The 13,568-nt window shown below is 40.6% G+C and overlaps 2 protein-coding genes across 8 annotated transcripts in view; one reads left to right on the top strand and one right to left on the bottom strand.

Moving 5' to 3' along the window:
* Nucleotides 1-46: 46 nt before the first annotated feature.
* On the top strand, nt 47-539 carry LOC108058336 (uncharacterized). Its single transcript, XM_017143027.3, has one exon. The coding sequence runs from the start codon at nt 97-99 to the stop codon at nt 466-468; it is 372 nt and encodes a 123-aa protein (XP_016998516.3). The 5' UTR covers nt 47-96; the 3' UTR covers nt 469-539.
* A 163-nt stretch (nt 540-702) lies between these two features.
* Piezo (piezo type mechanosensitive ion channel component) overlaps nt 703-13,568 on the bottom strand; it is a 33,481-nt gene continuing 20,615 nt past the window's right edge. For 2 of the 7 annotated variants that reach the window (XM_070216007.1, XM_070216031.1), the window contains 15 exons: nt 13,083-13,240; nt 9,708-9,773; nt 9,309-9,454; nt 8,255-8,629; nt 7,615-7,691; nt 6,946-7,197; nt 6,398-6,433; nt 5,979-6,131; nt 5,090-5,228; nt 4,527-5,032; nt 4,323-4,467; nt 2,869-3,802; nt 2,239-2,806; nt 2,042-2,183; nt 703-1,984 (listed from right to left, as the gene is read on the bottom strand). In XM_070216007.1, the coding sequence (XP_070072108.1) occupies nt 1,787-1,984; nt 2,042-2,183; nt 2,239-2,806; nt 2,869-3,802; nt 4,323-4,467; nt 4,527-5,032; nt 5,090-5,228; nt 5,979-6,131; nt 6,398-6,433; nt 6,946-7,197; nt 7,615-7,691; nt 8,255-8,629; nt 9,309-9,454; nt 9,708-9,773; nt 13,083-13,240 (3,895 nt within the window). In that variant the 3' untranslated portion in view covers nt 703-1,786. Of the gene's footprint in view, nt 1,985-2,041; nt 2,184-2,238; nt 2,807-2,868; nt 3,803-4,322; nt 4,468-4,526; nt 5,033-5,089; nt 5,229-5,978; nt 6,132-6,397; nt 6,434-6,945; nt 7,198-7,614; nt 7,692-8,254; nt 8,630-8,893; nt 9,149-9,308; nt 9,455-9,707; nt 9,774-10,472; nt 10,741-12,242; nt 12,911-13,082; nt 13,241-13,568 lie in introns of all 7 variants that reach the window. The other 5 variants (XM_070216042.1, XM_070216066.1, XM_070216147.1 and 2 more) reach the window with 4 other exon arrangements.

The following is a 13,568-nucleotide window of genomic DNA, read 5'->3' as shown; positions in this document are numbered from 1 at the left end:
GTATTGATTTGTGACTGGACTTATGTCACTCGCACCTTGCTATAAAAGCTCTTGACCGATTCCCCTGTCGGTTTACTTGACCAGCAGTCGTCGCACATGAACAACATGCGCGCTCCCGAGTGGATGAGCAGTGAGATGGCACGAATCACGTCAAAACTGGAGCGTATCAAGCCATCGGGCAGTGGCTACAATCGCATCCAGTCGATTCGACTGTCCAAGAGCGTCACCCAAATGCTAAACAATCCTGTGCCCCCATCTTCAGCCGCTGCCACCGCCAGAACGCAGCAGCAGGAGAGCTCCTTTGCAACGCCGCGACGGCGAGGTGTCCTTAGTCGCAGCGAATCCGAGTGGGAGGAGGTGTATCCTGCCGTCAAGATCAACCGCCAGGAGAGCAGCGAGAGTGCCACGAGCGAGGACAGCGAGCTGAGGTTTAATCATTATAGAAATTGTGCCACACGAATTCCCTAATTGGGGATTTTCAACTCTATCCACTTTGCAATATTTGTAAATTTGTATCTGTGTTAAATAAAAAATAAAATAAAAAACATCTCTAATTGATTGTTTTTATTTGTTCGACACACTAAGTTCCCAATTCATCAATGTGCAAGAAAGTCCCAAACCGCGTCACATTTCTCTAAATAAGTTCTAAAGAATTCGCGCTTTTTGCGGGTTCTTTTCCCGTTATTAGTGTATAAATACCTATTCCAGACAATTACCCAATCAATTTGGATTCTTTATTTTAGTTCGTAAGTATTCCACATAGTTGTTAAGCTTAGTTTTGAATTTAAACTATAAAAAATAGGTACATATTATATTTACGTTGTTTATGTTGTTCGCTTCTTGGTACAAAACTTCATTAATTTTTACAATTTTCAGTTTTAGTTCGTTGTGATATACATATGTAAAATAGAACATACAGAGTTAGTTGGCGTTTACTAATTTTAAGAGATTGCAAATGGGAGATATTTGTGTAGTTGATCAATTTCATTTCAAAGCCAACGCGGTATAGCAATTTACATTTTTCACTTTGATATGGATTCGCCTAGAGAACAGTTGCTTAAGCAAATGATATTTGCATTCAATACAAAAATATGTTACGTGATATGCCTATAACTAAAGTCAACGCTCTATATATATGCAACATATATCGATTTAGTTCTATAACAAACAGTATAACATATACTTAATATTCTTAATCAGTTTTGTAAAGGGCACACGCAGGCAAATAGCTTAGAAATGTATGCGATTCGAAGCAATATGGTTAATATTACGTGATATTTTTGTTTCGTACAAATATAAAACATTAATTATCTAGACGCTATAGTTATTGTTACTTAATAACTCGGATGCTTTAATTTAGTTATTATTTTTAAGGTTTCTGTAAAATGCTAAATTCCCTGAATATGAGTTTTCATCATTAGTATTATTATTATTTCGTTTCCGCAACTATTCTTCGATTTTTACACTTAATTACGAGTAACTTAAATAAATTATTTGCTTGTTTAGGCAATTGCATTTCCTAGTATTTTCATTTGTTTAAACTAACAAATATCAACACTTTTCGCTTACTTAAAACTAAATACACAGTTTCACACACGGGCAGTACTTTTGACAAAAAATCGAACGACTGTATAAATGAGTGATGTGTACTTTTGTGTTTCGATTTGTGTTTTTTCCTTCTCGATATAAAAATGTTTAAAAAAGTCTATGAAACCTACGATAACGCAATACGTACTAAATACGTAAACAAACTCTAGATTACTTAAGCGTTTGGGTTAGCCCTATGTTATTGTGGTGGCTGCGGCTGCAGCTGCTCGGGCCGGCGCACACTCATTCGGCTGGGAATCGAGTCGGTGTCGCCGTCATCGTCCACGTACTCCTCCTTGGGACGAGTCCACTTGATAAGCGTCTCGGGCGATCGGTACAGGAAGAGTAATTTGGCAAACAGGTCTTCTTCCAGAGCGAATTCCAAAGCCTCGCGTACCTAGGAAAATGATATGGATTATAAACTGTATTTAAAACCCCAGACTATTTAAATTACCAGATAAATATCCAGACAAAGTTGCAGAACTCTATCCACATACGGCAGATCCTCAAACATAATCTTTCGGTTTTGACCACCAATGAAGGACTTCATGAAGCGCGAGGCCAATAACACAAAGGTGGTGTACAAACCAATGATGCTGTGGGGATAAATATTATAATTATTGAGTACTGATAAATCTTCTGCCCACTCACCCTCCCGCTGTGAGGAAACTGAACGTCGATGGGAACTTCTTGTCGTTAAACGTGTACATCACTATTCCCGAAGTGCAGTCGCTGTAGGCAAACTTGGACAGCGTTTCGTTGTAGAAGGCATCGTCGCAGAAGTCCCGTATCTCCCACCACAATCCATTGGTCTCGTTGTCTCGATGCATTTTGATAACCAAGGGTCGGTAATCGTGATGCTTTTCACTTAGCACACCAACCACAGCAGCATCGCCGGAATTGAGAACCTTGATGAACTTTGGTATCACGCCTGGTAGCACAACTACCTCCTCCACTTCGGGTGTTGTTTTATAAATAGTTCCAATGGTTGTTCCATTGGTGGTACCATTAGTTGCTTCATTGGTTGTTCCATTCGTTGTGATATTGCTGAGTTTTGGCTCCACGTCATGAGTTTCGCTGAGCATACGAATAAGCGCTGCCCGTCCCTCGAAGGATTCGTCCAGAGAAATGGCATGCTCATCGCCAACATTTTCCTTTAATCCCTTGGCGGGAGCCTTTCGGGTGAGGGAATAGGAGAAGCGGGCCTTCAGTGTGTGATCTAAAATAATTAATTAATTAATAATTCATTTGAGGATTTAAAGTAATAAGTAATGATCTTACTGTTTCGCAAATCGTTCAATAGTCGCTGCCTATCCGGCGGTGCTATATTCCAGAGGGATGGTGAGTTCCCAGCCAGTTTAACCGCCGCCACATCCGTTGCATCGTAGCCAGTAATAAACGTGAGGGCCTGCTTCTCCTTAATATATGCGTTCGTCATTTGAGAGTACATTTCGGGTTTTATCTCGAAGATACTATCGTAGTTATTCGTTGTGTAGATGGGATCGTAGGGACCAATTCGTATCGACAGCGACACCTGGTAGGGCACATTCGAGGTGCCCACCGCATTGCCTAGGGCAAACAGACAAAGGGGTCCCCAGATGCAGATGACAATCAGTAGGACAACAGTGCCACCCATGATGAGCTTGGAGAGCGACGCCTTCTTCTGGGCTCTCATGGCCGGAAAATCAGTTTCCGACTGTCTGGTGCAGCGGATTAGGTAGATATTCGAGAAGATGTCCTCCATCTTCAGCCAGTCAAATATGGTCATTGTGCTGTCGATGCAAACCCAGTCTAATATAGTTCGCAGTTCGTACAGGAACGGAATCTGCATGTACACCTTAAACGCAATCATATTGACCATCGAGAATCCCTTGGTGAAGAAGTTGCCCAAAATGCGTTTGGGGTAACCGGATTTGATTTGATACGAGCTTAGCAGCATGTAGAAGCACTTGATCACGTAGAAAATGATTGGCGGTGCCAGGGAATTAAAAGTTCGCTCCGTAACAGCCGGCACCACAAAGAACATCCAAATGTGGATTCCAATCACCGAGAAAAAGTGGAAGATAATCTTATTCACCAGGGCCTTGCGCAGGTACAAAGCTCGATCTATGACGATGAGCAGGAACTGAACCAGTAACATGATGAGGAAAGGTATGGGCACTTTGTTCTCCGCCAGATAGGTTTGGACTCCCTCGTCGCTTTCCGTTTGTTGGGTCTTAAGATAGGGAGTTTTAGATTTGGATAACTTATAGAATCTTATAGTTTTTAATAGAGCCCTGAATTAATGGATTCAATGAATTATTTTGAATTTTTTGATTTATATGAATGAATTAATTAGAATTTTGAGTTTAATAGAATTAAATGAATTTGAATTTTGAGTTTAATAGAATTGAATGAATGAATGGCATGAATTCCGAAATAATTCAAACGATAATTTCTTTAGAAGAAGAAAGGGTCATAATTTTGTGATTAAATCTGCCTGAATTTTATTTACTATGCAGTTAACATTGATTTGTTAAAAATTTTCCATTTCTTGTTCTTAAAAGAAAGCACAAAAAAAACTGGCAAATTCAAAAAATTCATAAAAATTATTCATTCAATTCGAAATAAATTAGAAAAACATTCAATATATTTCACATAGAATTAAATTAAACAAATCAGAAATTTCATGGCATACTATGATAAAACATAAATTGAATGATTAACGCAGGGCTCTAGTTTTTAACGTAACTTACTCCAAATGCAGTGAAACCAAAAAGCAGCACAAAGAAGTTCACAAAATCGCAGAGGAACATCAGGGCATAAACATCTGTTGCTAGGCGGGATTTGTGGACCAGACTAAAGAAGAACTTGTACAGCGACGAGGTGTACTTGGTGCGTCTAAAATAAAGAGATTATTATGATTAAAGGTTTCCTGGTTTTCTTTGTTATAGACTTACTCTAACTGGTTGATGCCACTCTTGCTGAACTCTGGCGATCCTGGCAGAGAAGCCTGACTCACTTGGAGACTCAACTTCTGGGCGGCATCATCGTTCAGCTGGCGGGAGTCGGGTTGCGATAGATTGTCGCTATCATCGCGATCATCACTTGCGGTGGGTTTGGTGAACTGGTTGTCCGTGTCCTTGTAGCCCGATTTCCACAAGCCCTGCGATTTAAGCAGATAGCGATGCAGGAACAGGACGAGCAGCAGAATCAGGTCATAAATCGCATATTGGGCCTTGTTCTCAACGCCAAAGATTTTGGCCGGTGCCAGCGGTTGGTTGGGCAATTGGTGGTAGTTGGACCAGATCAGTTTGAACTGGAAGATGCATTTGATCAGGACAATGGCCTGGGTGTAGGCTATCAAAGTGACCCAGAAGGTTTTCGTGGGACGTGGCAGAGACAAGGTGCCCCACAAAAAGACCATGATGGGCAGCGGCAGCGAGATAAGACTGGCATTGACCACCTGAAAAATGATAGGAAAATTAATACAATTTCAGAGAGGGTTTAAGCCATATCTCACCTGATTGATGAACACCACAATGTAGCAAATGAGATCCGTATTGGCCAAAAGTGCGTACCACGAGGAGATTAGCACCTCCACAATGATATGGTGATCTCGTTGGGCAAAGTTCTCCTCCTCCAGATTGAATTCACCCGCGCTGGAAGATCGTACAAACATTATTAGATCATATATCACATCTCTATACAGATTTGTGGAATCTATCAACTTGACATGCCGGGTGCTGTGTTCTTTTTAGGAATGTGTGTGCGCTGCATGCTCCACAGTCTACATGCGAGTGCATCGTGTGGAACTCGGGTGGAACACAAAACTAGGTTTAAACTAGGGTTAATCGAAGCCAGACAACGGTACATACTAGCAAAGAACGCATAGAGATAGGTTTAAATCATAGCAGCGAATACAACTTAGTGGAGAGGCAGAGATACAGATACAAATACAGAAACAGATGCAGTTACAGTTACCAAAAGATACAGAGGGGAGAGACAGAGAGTCGTGATAGATGTTATAGTAGAGTGGGCCAGATGATCATGATCATGAGGATGGGCATGAGCTTGAAAGATACACAGATAAAGAGTAGGGAGGTGGTCGATTTAAAATAAAAGCTCTTGGGCGAATCTATACCAATAACAAATCTTTTGAACAATTATTTAAAATTTATATAAAATTGGAATTGTTAAAAATAAATATTATTTAAAACAGAAAATAGATCTGATCTTGAATCATAACTATTATTGGCTGTCCCCAAGATCTTATTTAAATCGACCCACCTATTTAAAGAGAGTTATTTAGCGTTACGAACACAAACCGAAAGACACCAACACATTAATAGGCACATCAATAGGCTAGGGGATAGTGGGCTATACGCATAGTTAGTGGGCGGGACCAGTACCTGTCCACCTGTTCGTAGGACCAGTGTTTGCTCAAGGATCCTGAGCCACCGCCGCTGTGGTGATTATGGTAATAGTGTGCACCGCGCTCGACAGAGGGCGCTTTAATGCGGATCTCAGGCAGGCCACAGTCCGATTTTCGACTGAGCATCGTGCTATATATACGATTTATATATATGACACAGCGCAGGGATGGGGTGGCAATAGGAATGGAATGGAGTGAAATGTAAAATTGGTGTCACAATGCAGTTCAGATGAGGTTTACATATAGGTATATATAGAGAGAAAATTGCTCAAGTATTAGGAGATCTTAGTAGAGAGTCTTAGAGAGCTGACACATAGATTGTACATGTCTCGTGTTAGTTGATTTTTACTGATCTCGTTTTAGTCTAAGATTGGTAGAATGCTTCGATCTACTTACCCCTTGGCTGGCGGCGATGAATTGATTGATTGTTTTCTAACAAAACATAAATTTATCGGATGATCGAAATGCGCGCAGAAGAATGTAAAATGTAAGAAAAAGAAATTAGTAAGGATCTGTTTTTCTGTTCGATCTGGATTGTTCGTTTTTGACATACATCTAGATTCTAGACACATTAAGATAATTTAGCTCTAGTCAAATGAAATGTGGGGATCTGATTTTGAAAATAATATGAAAAGAAACGTATAAAAATTGAGCGGTGCAATTTATTGAGTGTGGAGTTAGTTTAAAAATTAAATATGGAATCAATTGTTATTTAATTACTTGTGTAATTTTGTATATAGATTTTTAATTGTGTAAATAGGTTTAAATTTATTTGATTTGTTTTTTGAAAAATATGAAATTTTGATAACGTTTTCTCAAAACAACTATGAAAATGTCCAGACAACAGGTTTTGCATCTGACCCATTAGAATTGAAAATATCATCTCAAATTCCTTTGGAGTCCCCGCTTTGAAAAACAAATAATTTCGGGTGGTTTTGGGTTACCTATGGCTGACTCCATCAACGGTATCTACAGGCAGTTCGATGATTTCGTCGGCAGCGCGAATATGCTGATGCTGTTGCTGTGGTGTACTGGTTGTAGTTGGTGGTTGCAGTGGTTCTGGTGGTGATAGAGGTGTGGTTGTCGTGTTCGTGTTCAGTGTGGTGCTGGTGGGGTCTGAGTGCTCGGTGGCATTCGGTGGTGCGATCACCACCCGCCGCGGGGTGGATGAGGAGGCGGGCGGGTCACTTTCATCGCTTCAATATCGGGTTTCATCGGGTTCAACAACAACAACAACAACAGCGACATGGTGGCACAAATGATTGAGGTGAGGTGGTGAGACATTGTTGCAGGTGTGTTGTTCATTTCGAGAGTAGTAGTATGTTGTGGAAGCAGGTACAGAGTTTCAAACACACGGAACACAAAAGTAAAACGAATATGCAAATAAAAAGAAGAGAAATAATACCAAATAAATATTGAATCAAAACCGAACACAACTCTTAACGAACGTAAGGTACAAAATGAAATCAACGTTTCGTAACGCGATCAGAACACGCTACTCTAGGGACGCTCGGGTTTCCAGTTTCCAAAAATCAAAGTTCAAAACTTAATTCAAATTTAACGCAAGCGGCGCACACTGGACACTCTGGGTTCCAGGATTGCTTTCTAAATACCTCTCGAGATTGGATTTGAGGAAGTGGAACATGGCAGCGGCACTGGACAGCCCAAGACGATTCAACGAACTGGATTCCTGTAAGAAAAGAAATTCCAAAATCAGTACTTAAGCTTTACACTATTAGTAGACCTCGGATTTTGCATATTTGCATACTTTTATATATATGCATAAAATATGCAAAATATAAAAAAAAAACTCAACTATTCAAGATTGACCATTTCATAGCCAACCTACTTTACCCGAAGAAAATTGTTTGTTCCTTTTCATAATTTCTGAGATATCTAATTTTTTCCCAAATTTAAGGAAAGCCTATTTATATTGCCAACCCCCTTGTAAAAATAGTAAAAGGGGCAGAATAGTTTTTGGCCCTATCGGCCAAATTGCTCGTTTTAATTGCTCGCCGTGTTTACTGAAGTCTTTATAATACCAGAGGGCTGCATTAAAAATTTTGAGCGTCCATTTGCTTGCATATACTTTGCATATTTTATGCACATATTTTTAATATTTCCGATATGCATCCGAATTTATTACATTTGAAAAATATGACACCTACCTAGAAATTTTGTTAAAAATCGGGCCAAAAATGGACAAATATGCTAAATCCGAGGTTTAACTATTAGTGAGATTCTACAACGTACCTTGAGGGTCTTCTTCTCGCCGGCCAGGATGCGATTCACAAAGCGATAGTTGCGCGAGAAGCGGTTCAGTCTTATGGTCAGCGTGACCAAGAAGCCCTCGAGCAGTCTGATGATGGGATTGGTATCGAAGTCCTCATCCGAATCCTTGGCCGTCACCTCGCCGCTGTCCACTTCCATTTTGGACTTGCTATCCGAGGTCTCCTTGGAGGTGGCCTCGCGAGCCAGGCCAGTGGAAGGTGGCGGTATAACAGGCAGATCACCCACATCCCTGGTCGGCGCTGGACTGACCGAACTAGAAGCCGCTGCCGCATCGCGTTCTTTGGAGATGCCCTTGCTGGTGGAGGGGAAATCGCCAGTGGGTGCATCCTTCGACTTCTGCGGATGCACAAAAATATATGGAGTTAGATTATTCCCGAAATATTATGGATTTCGAAATACATTTACACAATTTAACGAAATAATCAAGCTTATACAATATGCATATATATTTTGTATATTTTTTTGTACAGTATTTTGAGGTGAGTGCGCCCTACTGCTGGTCGGCAGGTTGATAATGCGGGCGCAAAATAAGTGAAATCAACGGGAGGTGCGCCAATTAAAGACAAGATAAAGGTAGGTAACTCTGCCCTTCAGACTCACAACCTCGAGCAGCAGCGTCTGGCTGCGACGACCAAAGTCAAGCGGTTCGGATAGCGTCGAGGTGCGCATACCCAGATCGCACTCAATGGTATCGTCATCCTCGTCGTCGTCGGTGGCCAGGCCCAGATTGTGGCCAGCCTTCTCCTTCTCGTCGTCCAACTTCAGGGCTATGCGAGAGCCCGGCTCTGAGGCGTAGGAACGCTCACGCATATAGAAGTGGCGACGGTACTCGGCGTCATTCAGATCCTTCCACACCTTCTCGATCACAAGTCGGGGCAATTTTTGGATTTTGTTTTTTTTTTTTGGAGAATTTACAAGAATTTAAAAACGGTTCAAAACTCATGCGGGCCGTTGATGGGCATGCAAAATACTCTAATCTCAGAGAAATCCCGATCGAAAATATCTGGAAACTCACATCGTAGAGGGTCTTGCGGCGCTGCATCTTCATCTCGCTCTCGGTGATGTTCTCCTCCTCCAGAAAATCAATCTCGTCGTGTATCAGGTCAAGTTCAAACTTATCGTCCATCTCCTCGAACATGTAGTAATCACCAGCACGTGTTGCTGCAGGGGAACATTAAAAATATCTTTGTTATAAACAGCGCTAAAAAAATATTTAAATTATGGTGTTTAACAACATTCAGATGGATATTAATAAATAGTTAGGATAGCTAGAGGTAGGCTTTTTTCGTTTTGCATTCAATTTACAGAGCAGCACACAGAATTTCATGCAGTTAATCGGGAACAATTTATATACATGGTATTTAGCGGTAGCTAATATCGAACAAATAAGGCACAACAAAAATGAAAACTTTACCATGTGGATGTAATTTAATTTCCTTCCTTCTGCGTACTGTTGGTGCAGGAAGTGGATAACCATGTTCTAAAAAAATAATCAAATACAAATGTAAATGTAAATAAAAATTAAAAAGTAAAATTTGAAAAATAAACACAATTTAGACGTTTTTTTTTAATCGAAATAAAGATAGAAATAACTCTAGCAACGGCTAGCCGAAGTTTGAAATGTTGTAAATTGTATATTTTTGAACCGATCCCAGGGCATTCAATATGCTTATAAAAGAAGGATCTATTTAGAGTTGGTAAATCAAATTAAATGCGGTAAAACTAGATTCCATATCATTATAAACTAATAAAAGAGATATTTTTAAAAAGTATTAAAAAAAAGAATTAGGAAAAATTTAGAAAAGTTTTATTTGTTCTCCATGCAGATCAAAGATCTTGATTTACAACATAACTGAACCCCCGAAGCTTTAAGAATTCGATTCTAGAAATCACATGGAGATCGATGAAAATATTTATAATACACTTGTAGAAGCGCTCAGGATCTCTGATTACGCCTTCATTCACCATAAAGAAGTAATTGGGAGCAAAGTAAATCTAGATTGGTGTTATTTACAGGTCAGACTCATAGAGGCAGTTGCTTGGGGTCTGCTACACACGACCCCAATCGAATTTATTAGCTTAGAGATCACGCACATAAAATCGGTTTATATTGTACAGAGTTTCGTTAAAGATTAGCAAAACTATTATAATTATTTGAGAGTAAAGATTCATCCAATACATGGTCCATGCAGCAGTGCGGGCTCGTAGAAGGCGCACATCAGCGACTCCATATAGGAGGCCGTACCCACGGGTCCCCAGCTATGGGGTCTTTGGGCGGATCGCAAAGCGGTCTCGTCCCGGACTCCGGATAAATTGCTGGACAGGCGCTTGCGCTGCGATTGCGATTGTGAGGCCTCGTCCAATGAGTAGCTGGCATTTCCCATGCTCTGGTGGCGACGATGCAGCGACTTGTGGCGCATGGTCACCACCTCCTCCTTATCCGCAGACTGTTTGGGTTGTGGAAAAAATGAATGATCGAGGCAAATAGGTTTTTCAAGGGATGCAAGCCGACCGTAATTCTTGGAAATTTTCCACTTATTTAAATTATTGAAACTAATTAAAGTACATATCCCGTAAAATCGATATGGCCATGTAAATTTCAGGTCATAAAAAACCCATATCGTTTTTACATGAAATACTCGTTTCGACCAGGTCAAATTTACCTGGCCTCATATCAAATTGAAATGGATTTTAAATAATCATCTTTATTTAATAATGTATAACACAGGCCGACAAAATGTGACAAGGGTCGATGTCCAGGCCTGCCACCATTTTATTTCGATAAATGAGGCTTTTCTAAGCATAAGTTGCCACTACGCCTATAGTCCATCAGCTCTGGTATTTGCGGTATCTTTAATTTAAGAAAATCACAAATTTTCTTCGTCTTTTGGGATATATCTTCAAGAGTGGTCAACCAATTTTGGTTATCTTTTCGGAATTAAATAGTTACATGTCTCTTTTATACGGTCGTTTTGGAAAATTCAATCTATCTCAACCACACGAGGAGGTGGGCGCATTCAAAATTTTAAAGTCACAGCTAAGTTTAAAAATCTTAATTTGTGAACAGCGTTTAAAAATTAAATAAAAATATTTTCTTCTACGATGCATTTTTGATCCAAAGACACCTTATGTCCTTAATTTTTAGGACACTCATCAGGTTTTTGTGAATTGTTTTGGAATTTTTAAAATTGTTTTTCTTACTTCCTTCACAGTGACAATTCACAAACAGTGCCCAAACCTGTTACTATTTTACGTAACGCATAACTATTTTTGAACACAAGTGACCCTTGCTTTAAAAATATTTATACATGGGCGTAAGTTAAAAGCTGGAGGGGGATTACACTTCAGGCATTTCAGCCCCCAAAGATTAGTAGGCTACGCTCATGTGCTTATACTCAAAGCAAAACTACTTAGATCGTTTAGAATTATGATATTTAAAATTGTGACATGTTTGGGCACTGTTTGTGAATTGTCACTGTGAAGGAAGTAAGAAAAACAATTTTAAAAATTCCAAAACAATTGAGATAGTTGAGATAGATTGAATTTTCCAAAACGACCGTATAAAAGAGACATGTAACTATTTAATTCCGAAAAGATAACCAAAATTGGTTGACCACTCTTGAAGATATATCCCAAAAGACGAAGAAAATTTGTGATTTTCTTAAATTAAAGATACCGCAAATACCAGAGCTGATGGACTATAGGCGTAGTGGCAACTTATGCTTAGAAAAGCCTCATTTATCGAAATAAAATGGTGGCAGGCCTGGACATCGACCCATGTCACATTTTGTCGGCCTGTGTAATCGATCTACGTTTCATATCTATTTTTTTTTGGGTGTATTATAAATTCAAAAATTTTTTAGACACATCTATTTTGAGATTTTAACCCTTGACTAATTGACTTTTAACGTTTCTAAACGGTTTGCATCCCTGAATTTCGCCACTTTACCATTTGCTTTTTCATGGGTGATCGTTTAATGGAGACCGTCTCGTTCCAGGAAACAGCTGCATTGGTTGACGACTGGCGGCGATGCTCCCGACGAAGATTAGGTGTCAGATTGGAGGAACTGGCGGCACTGGAGGCCATTGCAGTGGCATAGGCAGCCAGCGGCGGGGCCAGGGTTTTCATTCCAACTGGTGCACTTAACTCAGAGGGAGCCAGTCCCAGGGAAATCCTCTTTGGTTCCAAGAATCCCTCGGTGAGAAGAGTGGACAAGGCATCCGTACTCGGTGTGGTTGGCTTTGAAGACTCCAGGTCCTTGAAGGTATTTTCCTTACCCTGAGAGTCCTTAGATTCCGTTGGATTTCTGGGCAGTGCCGTCACCGTTGCCTCCTCCTCGCTAACCGACTGCACATCCACATAATCCGTGAACTCCTCACAAGGCATCACATTGATCTCCGGTTCGATGATCACGGCAGCATCGGCACTGTCCACGCTCTCCACACTGCTGCCACTGCTGGAGAGGATCGAAGCCCTCGCTGGCGACGAAGTTGCTGAGCTGGCGGAGCTATGCTCATCGGGGGTCAGATAACCTGATCCCTGGCAGGAGGTGAAGCTGCTGTTGTGGGCCAAAGGCGCCACCTCGGACATGGCCTGCTCCGTGGGCGTGCGTTGCCCTTCATTCGAGGAATCCAATAATTAATTTATGACACACACGCGACAATTTCCATCGTTCAAAATGCAAAAAGGGAAATTGCAAAAAAACGCGACGAGAAGTACGAAGGCCAAAAAATAAATGCCAGAAAGGGGAGAAAAAATGCCCCTGAATGTGATGCTCCAATAACTTACCATCAAAGTGTGTCTGCTTGTCCAAGGGCCGGAGCATCTTCTGCTGCGTAGCTCGGATGCGCTCCATCTTCCGCTTGATCTTGTGCAGCACTTGCTTCTCATGGTCGTGGCGATGGGCAATCTGCTTATGCCGCAGGCTCTCAATGATGTCGGCTCCTCTGTGGCGAAAAAAGTTAAGAAATTAGCCAGAAAAATATACGTCTATTTAGCAGGGGCCGTAAATAATTATTATCGTTGTATTTTGCAAACAAAAAAATTATCCACTTGGAAAAGCCGTATGAGCAAACGAATTATACCAATCGGCTACTATTTGTATGATATCGCTCAAGTTAAAAAAATTATTTTGTAAACTTTTTTCTAATATAAAAATTGGTTTTTTTGGTTCGTCGAGGTTTACTTTATAATGCTGCGCAAACATTTTTTCAAAGAAACCTCTGGGAAAAAAGATATCGTACTTTGGTCGAAAAAATAACGCTCAAAAAATAA

This window comes from Drosophila takahashii, chromosome 2L (assembly GCF_030179915.1).
Source record: "Drosophila takahashii strain IR98-3 E-12201 chromosome 2L, DtakHiC1v2, whole genome shotgun sequence".
In the NCBI taxonomy this organism is placed as follows: Eukaryota; Metazoa; Arthropoda; class Insecta; order Diptera; family Drosophilidae; genus Drosophila; species Drosophila takahashii.
The sequence above is the reverse complement of the archived record's forward strand: the minus strand, read 5'-3'. Positions and strand labels throughout refer to the sequence as shown.